Raw genomic sequence first — 12,331 nt, 5'->3', positions numbered from 1 at the left:
GTAATCCCCTCTTTAGCTGACAAGACATCAAAAAGATTCACTATTACGTGTAACTCATTCTTATCTGGATTTATAAGTAATGCCACTGAATCTCAGCTATGACATACAGCAGGTATTTGTCACATCCCACGTGACTTTGAAAGTTGGACTACTGTCTGATACCAAAGTGAAAAAAAAATCTAGTCTGGCCTGTCAACACATCCAGCCTCGGATGGATCCCCAAGTGCTCATCCTCCTCTTCCTAATCACCCTTTTTTCATCTATTCATTAATTAATCTATTCATCTCTTAACCAACTCTCCCTTGGCTCTGTCCTTTCATTTGATATTATTGTCAGAGCTGTGAGTATTCAGTGTGGCCAAGTGGTCATTTCAGCTCAGCATTTTAAATGGTTTCCATGAGAACACAAGAGATTGGTGTTGTGAAGATTGTGCCAGGAATGCAGAATTGTCTGTTGTGCTTTCCAAAAATGTGATTTTGTGGCAGTGACTAGCGGATAAATGCTTTCTCTTTTTTTTTTTTGGGATTGACAGGGTTTGGTTCATGAATGTCACTTTTTGAAAACATTGTGGAAATCGTGAATGAGAAGTGGTGCAATACCATGTGAATCCTAGTTTTCCATCACTGAGCAGGTGTGTGCCTGTTTCCTCAAAATGTCTGCTTCCTTCCTGAAAGACCTGAGAAATGCTAACTTTCTTTGTGGTGTTAATATGTTCTAATTATAATGGAAGGGGTAATTTTATTGTACACCATGACTGGCACCTCACATAAATTTAGAGCTTTCTTTGTTTTTCTCAGAAAGGATGAAGTGATTACATTACAGCCTTTTGTGATGCTGTCATTCTTCCTGCGTGGTGGTGTCTCCCTCATTGGTAAGCATTCTCCAAGCAGCCTCTGCTTTGTCATGCCAGAGGACGGCAAAATTATATTGACGTCTTTCTTCTGCTCTTGTGTTAATATATTCAGAATGACTGCAGTGTTATGGTATTGTGTGAAAACACCACTCCTCCCCTCCCCGTCCTCTCTGCTTCTCATTGCTTCCCATTATATTTCTCCATCTGCAAAGGCAAATGAAACCGAGCGATGTCTGCTGTGTTCTTGGTGCCAAATTCATCTCCAATGTGGATGGGGCTCACAGTGGGATTATGTCATGATTGCCCAAAACAATCAAACACAGGCCATGGGACTGCAGACTGAAGTGCTGCTGCACTGAGCATCATCATCATCATAACCTTGAAAGACCTTCACTGGCAGAGAAAGGGGATTCAAGACGGCCTCTGAGCCACAGCTGGGCAGATAGCACCCCCTGTTGATCTCTTTGGGGAAAACAAGGAATAGCACCAAAGTATATGGGGATTGCCGCGGATTTACAAATACTTATGAATTCGAAAGGCTCATCGCAACTATATTATAGATCCTCTAGTCCAAGCAGACACAGACCTGTCTGTAATTTGACTAAATAAAGTAGGCGGATAACTGATATCAGGTATGAGTGAACATAAGACATTAAAAATTCAATATTACAGCAAGTTGCAAGGTTAGTGCACTTTATTACGTCTCATTGTATATGTGATGCTCTTGTGAAGTCTACCATGTGTGCATAATACTTTCTATACACAGTAATATTGTATATAGCATAAACCTGCCTCTGATTTGCTGTGGCATTTTCAGAGCAACAACGACATACTGAGATCTGCGGGAAGAAAATTTTCAGATTGTTCATTCTGATAGCATCCCCACAAATTTTGGTAATGATATATGTGTTGAGTCAGAGGTCTGAACTTAAACCTAAATCTTTGAACGAAGCTGAACCACACCGAAATAATATGCTATCTCCACACAGGGATCGGCGACTGAGAGACTTTTATTTTGAAGATCCCTCAGTGCTCTTACTACTTCCGTGTTTGCGTCTGTCCTGCGTGTTACTTTTGCTGCAGACTGAAGAGTGTCTTCTGGCTGTTATTTTAAGATAAATAACCATGTCTTTGGAGGTGGAATCCGCAGAGTAAGTAGTCCAGTTAATTACTCGTGAAGTAGGGCATTTTTTAATCATAAACTGTCAGATTATTACTCCGCTTTGGATCACATTTTCTGTCAATGAGGCCTACCTCATCCTCTGCTTGCGTTAGCGCCGTACGCTAAGCTAAGCTAAGCTAAGCTAAGCTAATGCACAGTTATCCTCGTATAGATGTTGTTTGCCATTTTTTGGGTGTAGCGAGGGGAAAGTAATTGTGTAATTTAAAGTATAAAGTTCTCCGTCTTTTGTGTTTCAATACTACACTGTTACGTAAACAGACTTGAAAGATAAGGAAGATAGTATGAGTTAGCATTAGCTAGGGCTGCGTTGCCAGTTGCCACAGATACTCCTCTGACCGGGAAGGTAAATTAATCAAACCTAACCAGTGAGCGAATTATTGGAGTCACATACTTGCAATATCTGCAAGTACTCTACAGTAATCCACACTGCACCTTTGGGGCGCTTAACATACAACATGTAAAATTATTAACAACGGTTTCTCAACTGAAATGACTCCGTTGTGAAATGTTTGTTGGCATATATTCTCTATGCTGATGTGCTGTGATGATTTGAGAGTTCAAAATTACAGTCTATTCATTTTTTGATATAAATGTAGAGCGAACATTTTGGTAGGAATCCCTGAAACTAGAAGCGACATTTATTTTGAAAAATAAAGTGTGAATTACGCAGTTAATAGTGATACTGTTCTTAAATCAAAAACCTTTTCCATAACATTTTCTGTACTGTCTGTAGCTTCTTGTTACTGATAGAGATTAAGCTCTGTGCAAAGGTTTTCTGCATTAAAATAAAAGTGAAGATGCTTTTCAAAAGCAGTATTTTGGGTGACCACCTTTTCCTTTAAAATGGCACCAGTTCTCCAGAGAGCAAAGTTGTTTTTTTTTTTAAATTATATTTAGGAGATATATTGTTCCAGGCATCTTGGCAAACCTGCCACGGTCCTACTGTGGATTTAGTTTGTGTCTGTGTCTTCTGCCTCTTCATGTGATCCCAGACTGACTCCATGATGTTGAGAACAGGGCTCTGTGGGGCACAGACCATCTGCTATGCGACTCCTTGTTCTTGTCCCTGAAGATGGTTCTTTATGACTCTGATCAGAAGCCTCCCTGATTGTTTTGCGTGACAGATAAGAATCTAAATATCTAAAATGCTTAAAAACTTTGCTCAGTATTGAATGTGCCCATGAACAGTTAATCTCTACTAAGATTATATTTACCAATAATATTGACTGGCTGAGTTATTAGGCAGGTGCAAACTCCTACCACCAGGCATGTTCTTAATCACTTACCTCGCTTCGGAGGAAGAGGAACACAGATGCCCAAAAACCAATTGATTGTTTTGTTTTTATGTTACTATCGTCCACTGACTTCTACTACTCTGTGATTTCTGTGACCAATTGCTTTAGCTGAGGTTTCTTGCTGTCTTGCTATATTTACTTATCCAAATGACTTACATCAGTTGTGTTTTCCACAGCGTGATCCGTCTGATTATGCAGTACTTAAAAGAAAACAATCTGCACCGGACTCTAGCCTCCCTGCAGGAGGAGACCACAGTGTCACTCAACACCGTGGACAGCATTGAGAGCTTTGTGGCAGACATTAACAGCGGCCACTGGGATACTGTCCTGCAAGCCATCCAGTCCCTCAAGCTGCCAGATAAGACCCTGATAGACCTTTATGAACAGGTGAGGTTTGGATAAGTTGCAAACGTTCTTGTGAACTTCTCATTGGCTCATACTGGATTTTGATGTAGTCCTACGTGCCCAGTGCATCCATTAGATGTTTTAGGAGATATATTATGTTCTTATTCTTAATGCAGATCTTTTAGTTTGTTGTCTTTGCGATCAAATTACCAGCTTTTCTTCTGCTTTTGTCACAGTGATCTGCCAGCAGATCTTCCAAGTAAAAGAACCTGGTAGATCATGTTTGAAGTCTTGTTCCCTCAGGATCAGAGTGTCTGTGTTGTTTCCTAACCAGGTTGTGTTGGAGTTGATTGAGCTGAGAGAGCTGGGTGCAGCTCGTTCACTCCTCAGACAGACCGACCCCATGATCATGCTTAAACAAACCCAACCAGAGAGATACATCCACCTGGAGAACCTGCTCGCTCGCTCCTACTTCGATCCCAGAGAGGTGAGTCCAAACCATCCACCAACAAGAAGCAATCTTTGTTCATCTGTGTAGGATCGTGTGAGGATCAGTAGGTCTTACCAGTTATTTTCAAATACCAAAGACGCTGCACCTGGTTCACCATCATGGACACACATTTTGTGCTTTTATACTTTTTTATTAGTATTCCTCATCGTTACAAGAACAATAGATGGGAATGTTATACAATAATTGTTGAATGTATTTGCATACATCTTCAAAAACCCACTGGTTCAATTGTATTTGTTGTATAGAGAAAACATTTGAAAAATTGCTTTTTTCTGGATTGGAGTTTTTTATGTTTGTGTCTGTTGTCATCCAGGCGTACCCAGACGGCAGCAGTAAGGAGAAGCGCCGAGCAGCCATTGCTCAGGCATTGGCAGGGGAGGTCAGTGTGGTGCCACCCTCTCGTCTCATGGCTCTCCTGGGACAGGTAAGTGCTCTAGAAACCTGCAGGCGCGATGAGTCATTCCTTAAAAAGAGCCTCACCATGAAATAACTGATTTTCAAGTTTGTCATGTTTACAACATGTTTGCATAGTTGTGCCTCTTGATTGTTATTCCCCATACATACAACTTATGGTAACATCCAAATAAAGAGCTAATGATGACTTTGTCCACTTTTTCATTTTCCTCCTTCAGTCACTGAAGTGGCAGCAGCATCAGGGACTCCTGCCTCCCGGTATGACCATTGACTTGTTCAGGGGTAAAGCTGCTGTCAAAGATGTGGAGGAGGAGCGCTTCCCCACCCAGCTCAGCAGACACATCAAGGTACCAACACTGTCCTAATGTATGGATGGGAGAGAGCAACATTAATGGACCATTTAACTCTTTCAGACTCTGCATTCGGCCAAGCATGATGTTGTTTTCTGTGAGCCAGTCTCGTACCTTCAACATGTTCTGACATCTTTTTCTCCCCACCACAGTTTGGACAGAAATCTCACGTGGAGTGTTCCCGATTCTCCCCCGATGGTCAGTACCTGGTCACTGGCTCCGTGGACGGCTTCATTGAGGTCTGGAATTTCACCACTGGCAAAATCAGAAAGGTAGGTGATGCACAAGAAAGACACATGAACCAGATTCACTGTCTATCACTACATTTACACATTTCAAAAGGACTTCTGCTTCATTCAAATGACTGTATGCACTGTGGCTTACAGGATCTGAAGTACCAGGCTCAGGATAACTTCATGATGATGGACGATGCAGTGTTGTGTATGGGCTTCAGTCGGGACACAGAGATGTTGGCCACTGGAGCACAAGATGGCAAAATCAAGGTAGAGGACAAACATTACTTCTCTCATTGCTCTTAGCTCTTAAATTATCCATTAATTTACAATACTAAAAAAGTGCTCTGCTAGAGTGAGTAGAAATTTGGGTTAATGAGAGGATTTGTTTACTTACTGCATGCCAATATCAATAGGAAGAAAGCCAGTCAAAACACCTTTTAAACTTTGTTTGTGTGTGTGTGTTGAGGTGTGGAAGATCCAGAGTGGTCAGTGTCTGAGGAGATTTGAACGTGCCCACAGTAAAGGAGTAACATGCGTCAGCTTCTGTAAAGACAGCAGCCAGCTCCTCAGTGCCTCCTTCGACCAGACAATCAGGTAAGCCCCTTCAACCTTCTTGTTTCTTCCAAACACTATGTGACTCAGCTATAAAAGTAATTAAGTTGTGCAGTTGATGGGGCTCTTAAACGTGCAACTTTGTAGGATAAGGTTTGTAATGTTTATCATGTCTTTGCTGTAAGAATCCACGGACTGAAGTCAGGTAAAACTCTGAAGGAGTTCCGCGGTCACTCCTCCTTCGTCAACGAAGCCACTTTCACTCCAGATGGCCACCACATCATCAGCGCTTCCTCCGATGGTACAGTGAAGGTAAGAGGAAAAAAAACCCAAAATATCATTCTTAAATTCACAGTCCAACAGTATCCTGCTTGTGCTTCATAATGACCTATGTCTTCTCTGCTTGTGCTCGACCTGCTTCAGGTGTGGAACGTGAAGACCACTGAGTGCACAAACACCTTCAAACCTCTGGGCACATCAGCGGGCACCGACATCACCGTCAACAACGTCGCCCTGCTGCCCAAGAACCCGGAGCACTTTGTAGTGTGTAACCGCTCCAACACAGTGGTCATCATGAACATGCAGGGACAGGTCAGTTCAAATCTTCACTGTAGTTAACATCACAGCACTTCATTCATGAAGTACTTGGTTGCTGGTTTGATTTTTAAGTATTGCCATTTTACAATTATTGTGATTTGATAGTATGATTTTTCTTTACTTTTTGTCGTCGGACCATTAGTTAAATAAAAAAACTATTGTAATTAAGTTAAATAAATTACTGTTAAAATAACGTAAAATAATGTACTGTTATGATTAAATGAATCAAACTAGAACCACTAATGCCTTTATTCTGAAGTACCAAACTGGTCTACAGACAGTCAGACAACCCAAAAATTTCAGGAAATATGTAAAACAAAGTATATAATAGAGAAAAAGAAACAAATCAGCGGGGACTTAAATTGAGATATCTATCTATTTTTAGTAAAATTTTATTTTATATTATTTGCTTGACTCACCTTCAGTTATGCCATAGAGAAATGAAGAGTCATTTTGAGCTTAAATATTTTCCACGAAATCCTGCACAATACACATCAAACAGTTGTTATTGCCAAACTGAATTTTGTTCATAGTATAATAACATTTCAAGTGTTGTCATTATGTAACCAGAGTAACAAAACTGCCTACCTGCCAGCCCTCTCATATTTCTGCTTTTTGTGTGTGTGTTTTATTGCATCTGTACAGATCGTGAGGAGTTTCAGCTCCGGTAAGAGGGAAGGTGGTGACTTTGTGTGCTGCACTCTGTCGCCCCGTGGCGAGTGGATCTACTGCGTGGGTGAAGACTTTGTGCTCTACTGCTTCAGCACAGTCACTGGCAAACTGGAGAGAACGTTGACGGTATGTTACTGCTCCCGGGAGTTCAGATCAAAGTGTGCAGGAGTATCACAGCTCGTTTGCTCCTCTGCTTCTGCTGCAGAAAGCTCTGCCTGTGAAGTTTAGATCCAAGCGTTGAAGGTGGAATGTGGAGCTGCTCTGTCTTAGAATAACTTAACAATCAACAAAGAGATGATTACGAGCTGTTCATAATAATAGTAATAATAAGACAAAGCTGAGTTTTTCATTTGCAGCAACCACACCTCATATGGTTTTTTCTGTATTTTAACGAAATCGTGCCGACATCAATCAATTTAAGTATGCTTATAAATATACTTCCTCCACTCCAGGTCCACGAAAAGGATGTAATTGGCATCGCCCACCACCCCCACCAGAACCTCATTGGCACCTACAGTGAGGACGGCCTGCTGAAGCTCTGGAAGCCTTAAGTCGTTGACCCCAAACTGAGACTGAACGTTTTCACTCAGCAGCTGCTCTCCTCGCTCTGGACACTGCTCTGCCCTTTTTGTTATGTTTGTGTCACTTTGCAGACTCCCAGATGCATGTGGTCTCAAAGGTTTGGATGTACATATTGACAATCTCAGTTACACATTTTGCTGCATGTTTCCATTTGAAGTTAGTAGTGTGTGTATAATGAATAAAAATGCAGAGAGTGTACATGAGATTTAATTTTTGTATTATTGAAAACATGCAGCTGAATGTTGACAGTTTGTGGCAGTTGGGGTGTTTTCACAGCAGAACCTTATTTACCTGAACCTGTGTGAGTGAGGTCCATTTCTAGATCAATGTTCACTTCTTAAAATATTGTATAAAACAGTTCAACTGATTGAAATTGTGTCATTCAGTTTCTCAAATATTTCATTTTCAATTTGTTCACAAACAAATGATTTAGTGTGTATCTTACAAAGCAACATTTGCTTTACTTTTACACTTATGAATTTGTAAGAGTGGGAGTTGTTATTTAAGTGATTATTCGTGTTATTTTTGGGAAAAAAACTTGACAAAGTGAAGCACACAGACTTAATTATTGAAAATACTCATTAACTGCACTCAAGAAAGGTGCCTACATATTTGTACAGATAGTGGAAAAACAATGTTGCAGTCATTCATTACACATTTTCAGTTAGATAAGGTTCTACTGTTGAGCTTTACAGACATTTTTCAGAGCCCTCATCAGAAAGACGAGGGGAGGTGTCAGATGTTTGGGGTGAGGAGTGTAGATACTAGACTTAATTCTTGTTTTTGAAAATTCCACTTCTTTTGTAAATACATTTTTTTTAATAGCATTTTTCTCCAAGAAGACCTGGTTAAATAGTGTGTAGTTGTGTGTTGGCGTGTCTTTGTTTAAGTGAGGGGCCTCACTGCAAAAACCCCTTTTTTCCTGGAATCACTCCGTTCAGACATGGATAATGTTATTGTCATAAACAGCTGTTTTGTAAGCAGAGGTCTCACTGTAACTTCAGGAATATACAATAATACATTTCAGTTTTATGTCATCCTATTGTCAGGTGTTTTTTCTCCATGTTGAACACGTCTTTTGAAAAGAGACTTTGTATTTACTTCATAAATGTTCTTTTCATCCCAGACCATCATTTTACTCTCCCATTTCTTAAACTGAAAATCTCTGGCTGATTTTGTGAACTTCTGTCAAATGATAAGTGTATAAATTATATCAGTAATTCACACAAATCAAAAGTTCTATAACTCACTGGATGTCCAAATGTCCCATGTAACACCTCTTGTCTGTGCCATTAAAGCTATTTAACCAGATAAACACCTTAAAGTCTCGCTGGCCTCTGTTGGTGGAGAAGCAGAATATAGACAAAATTTGTATTAATCTGAATTATTATGAGATTATTTAAAACATTCTGGACTATTCAAAAGTCTTAAAGAAAAAGGACTACAGATGTCACTGTACAACCATCACTGAATGTCTTTGTAGGGGATTTAATAAGTCCGACATATCTGTCCAGATCTTCCAGCCTTGCATGCTGCCTTTGTGCAAAAGAAAAAGGTTTGCAAATGCTGTTCCTCGATGAAGAGGAGGGTTGACTGAGTTTGATCCCTGGGTAAACTGGTCTGGCAGCTGTTAGTACAACTACTCTGCAGAGAAGAGAGTCAAGTCAGCCAGCAAGAGAAATCCCATGGCTTTCATTATGCCTTCAAAATAAAAGCATGCATTTGTCACTTTCATCGGTAATATTTTAAAGTTTGAAAGTGTGAGTTACTAACTGCTTCTCTCTGCATCTGTTGTCACCAAACTTAACATCTAATCAGAAGCAATGACAGTTTAACTATTGTTTAATCTGTATATTCAATTTTAAACTTGGATCTTCAGCTCATCTTCAGGATGTGTATCTCAGATTGTCCTCAATAGTTATTTGTTAAATAGACAAGTTTCCCAGGGGGTTGATTTTGCCTACTAACAGTGCAAGCTTTAATTTCTCAGCATAAAACTGACTAAGGTTTCTAGATAGCTGACATGTCCTATACATGGATGTGTGTATTGGTTTGTGTGAGTGAAAACAAGTGCAACATTTATTTTCATCACTGACTGATCTACTGATTATTTTCTTGAAGAATTGTTTTGTCTGTAAAATATCACAAAGAAGTGAAAAATGTCCATTATAGTTTTCCCATAACAGAAGGTGACATTTACAGATGTGTTGCTTTGTCAAATCATCTGTTTTGAATCTTAATATATTCAGTTTAACCAATAAATCTTCCCATTTGTGAAACTGGAACCCGAGATGTTTTAATGACTGAAGTGATTAATCTCGCATTAGAGCAGTTACTGTTGGATTTTTCTGTTTGTTTCTTCCAGCTGTGCTTGTCACAGACAGGCCTGTCAACTCAGGTTTTATTTTGTTGATCTATGACCGGAAGTTGTTTGTGCATGGCGGGCGCCTTGACAGCGCAGGTCAGCGAGGTCGAACGGGTGTTCAGAGTTGGCTCTGTCTCTGCAGGGGAGAGTTACTATGGCAGGAGTTCTGCACCTCACTCTGCTTTTGTTTCTGCCTTTTGCATCATTGGCCCTCGTTTCAAGCCGACCTGCCGGTGATGATGACACAGCTGCACTCACGTCCACGGGTGCAGCTTTTACTGCGACTGAGAGCCGTGTTTCTGCAGGGAAATCTGCGAAGACCACTGATGCTCCCACCACAGGCTTCACAACCGGTTATAGTAGGACGACAACCAAACCTCCCACAACCGGTGCAGCTACCAAACATCTGACTGATGAACCTGGTAAAACAGCAGAGGAAGCGGTTCACAGGAAAGACGCTGAGGAAGAAGAGGAGGGTCCTCTGGAATTAGGTGAATCGATATTAAATTTATATTTTCATTAGTTAGTATTTGTATTCTGCGATTATTTTTAATGCATCTCCAGTTTAAATAATATTTCTGTAGCAAGTAATAATTAGTACAACATCCATTCAACACTCCATTAAGGATTTATAGTTTTTAATGTAGAATTTGCTGATGTAGGATTACTCCTCCATGGGAAAAATTCATTATAGCAGTTGTGCTAATGTGACCAAATGTTCTTTTTACAACCTAACTAATTCTTCGTTTGTCCTTTTGCTTTGTTGAAGAAAAAAACAAAAAACAAAACAAGCTTTGATATGAAGAGACAATGTGTTGTTTAATTTGCAAGTTCAACTATCTACAAATTGAGTGGTGGTTGGATTCTGGGAAGAGATAAGCTCCCACAAACCCAAGTGTGAGGATGTCCAGGGTCCATCAAAATGCCAGCATGGTCCATGTCTTTCTGGAAATCCACCCAGATCCTTCAGGGTTGCTCAAAGCCTCTGAGGTTCTCAGAGTGTAAAAAGAGCCCTGTTGGTCTCTGCATATCTGCGGTCAGAGAGTCAGTGTCCGAGGGTTGGGGGAGGACGTTCCGCATTCTGCTCTGTGTGCAGTGGGAGATTTCAGCCATGTGTTTTCTACTGATGAAAACCAGATGCTCAGTGTGATGCCGTACACCAGAAAGAAACGAAAGACCCATTCCACTCTTTAAAACCAGTAATGCTGTTCATGAAGGGATTAATTCAGCTGTATACTCACTGTGGCTGCAGCCAAATGGTTTTAATGTAAATAAATGCAAACACATACAGCGCAAAGCTCCAGCACAGCGGTATTTACACGAATCCAGTCTCAGATTTCGAAGTTGCTGTAGCCTTCCACTGTAACCTCTGGTGGTTTTAGATGGAGCAACAACTTTCCAACCAACGCTAAAGAAAAAGACACTTATCTGAAGTCAAGCTCTATATGCATGTTTCCTAGTGCATAAAATGGTTTGCCTTTTCATAGCACGGAGGCCCACCAGGAGCATTAACATAGGGAAGAAGTCCAAAGCGGTCCTGAAGAAACCCAAAGTCATCACCAAGAAGACAAAGGTTGTTAAGAAAACCAAAGGGCAGGTCAAAAAGAGTGAGAGCCAATCAGTGGCCAGCAAGGAAACAGTCCCACGTATGTATTGGGATTAGCCCTAAAGTATACAGTATGTGGATCAGACAAGGGTCAGACATTAGTGGCAAATAGTTTGTAGTGCTTTCACCACTCTGGAAAAAAGCATGGTTTACTGCAACAGGACAATTCAATTCAACACCTACTCAAGGTTTAACGGGAAAGTTGAAGCTCACTGAGACACTGAATTACCGGTTCAGGCAAACCAACCCAGGAAAGCATCGGACACATTATCAAACTATTTGCTAATTTAACGCTGAAATTAAGACCCCGATCTGATTCATGTTGTTCCCATGCTGAGGCAGCACATACTGTATATTTAAACTTGTAAAGACATTGATCCAATCTGAAGACCTCCTCTCCAGCTAGTCTCTCTCTTTCTGCAGCTCGCTCGTTCTCTCTGTACTTACAGTGGTTCATTTATTCTTTAACCCTGAAATCAAGGCCTGACCTTAGCATAAATTATTAATACAAACACACAGACCTCATCGTGTTAAAGTGTGGCGTACTGTTGTAGTAGGAGTTTCCTCTGAGGCCAAGTTTGGTTTGTATGTGTGTAAATCTCTGTGTTTTAACATTCTCGTGTATGCATGTATATTTGTGTGTGTGCTGCCCAGGGAACTGAGACCGCTGCGGAAGTGTGTGTGTGTGTGTGTGTGTGTGTGTGTGTGTGTGTGTGTGTGTGTGTGTGTGTGTGTGTGTGTGTGTGTGTGTGTGTGTATAGAGCGTTTGT

The 12,331-nt window shown here is 40.7% G+C and overlaps 2 protein-coding genes across 3 annotated transcripts in view; both read left to right on the top strand.

Annotated features, from left to right (window-relative positions):
• The first annotated feature begins 1,856 nt into the window (after positions 1 to 1,856).
• smu1a (SMU1 DNA replication regulator and spliceosomal factor a) lies at positions 1,857 to 8,907 on the top strand. The gene is made up of 12 exons (XM_071457611.1): positions 1,857 to 2,004; positions 3,508 to 3,718; positions 4,011 to 4,163; positions 4,501 to 4,611; positions 4,820 to 4,948; positions 5,104 to 5,223; positions 5,338 to 5,454; positions 5,654 to 5,781; positions 5,925 to 6,051; positions 6,163 to 6,330; positions 6,982 to 7,134; positions 7,461 to 8,907. The coding sequence occupies exons 1-12, from the start codon at positions 1,979 to 1,981 to the stop codon at positions 7,557 to 7,559; spliced, it is 1,542 nt and encodes a 513-aa protein (XP_071313712.1). The 5' UTR covers positions 1,857 to 1,978; the 3' UTR covers positions 7,560 to 8,907.
• Positions 8,908 to 10,049: 1,142 nt separating this feature from the next.
• Positions 10,050 to 12,331, top strand: part of LOC139605809 (probable carboxypeptidase X1) — a 15,903-nt gene continuing 13,621 nt past the window's right edge. The window contains exons 1-2 of one of the 2 annotated variants that reach the window (XM_071457609.1): positions 10,050 to 10,446; positions 11,443 to 11,601. In XM_071457609.1, coding sequence (XP_071313710.1) covers positions 10,110 to 10,446; positions 11,443 to 11,601 — 496 coding nt within the window. In that variant the 5' untranslated portion in view covers positions 10,050 to 10,109. The remainder of the gene's footprint in view (positions 10,447 to 11,442; positions 11,602 to 12,331) is intronic. The other variant, XM_071457610.1, reaches the window with a different exon arrangement.

This window comes from Trachinotus anak, unplaced genomic scaffold (assembly GCF_046630095.1).
Source record: "Trachinotus anak isolate AG129_WGS33_773 ecotype Australia unplaced genomic scaffold, CSIRO_AGI_Tana_v1 ptg000021l, whole genome shotgun sequence".
Taxonomy (NCBI): Eukaryota; Metazoa; Chordata; class Actinopteri; order Carangiformes; family Carangidae; genus Trachinotus; species Trachinotus anak.
The sequence above is the reverse complement of the archived record's forward strand: the minus strand, read 5'-3'. Positions and strand labels throughout refer to the sequence as shown.

Coding starts and splice junctions, on each gene's coding strand:
- smu1a (XM_071457611.1), top strand. CDS start 1,979: ATGTCTTTGGAGGTGGAATCCGCAGA. Junction 5,782..5,924: donor TCCTTCGACCAGACAATCAG/GTAAGCCCCTTC, acceptor CTTTGCTGTAAG/AATCCACGGACTGAAGTCAG. Junction 6,331..6,981: donor TCATGAACATGCAGGGACAG/GTCAGTTCAAAT, acceptor GCATCTGTACAG/ATCGTGAGGAGTTTCAGCTC.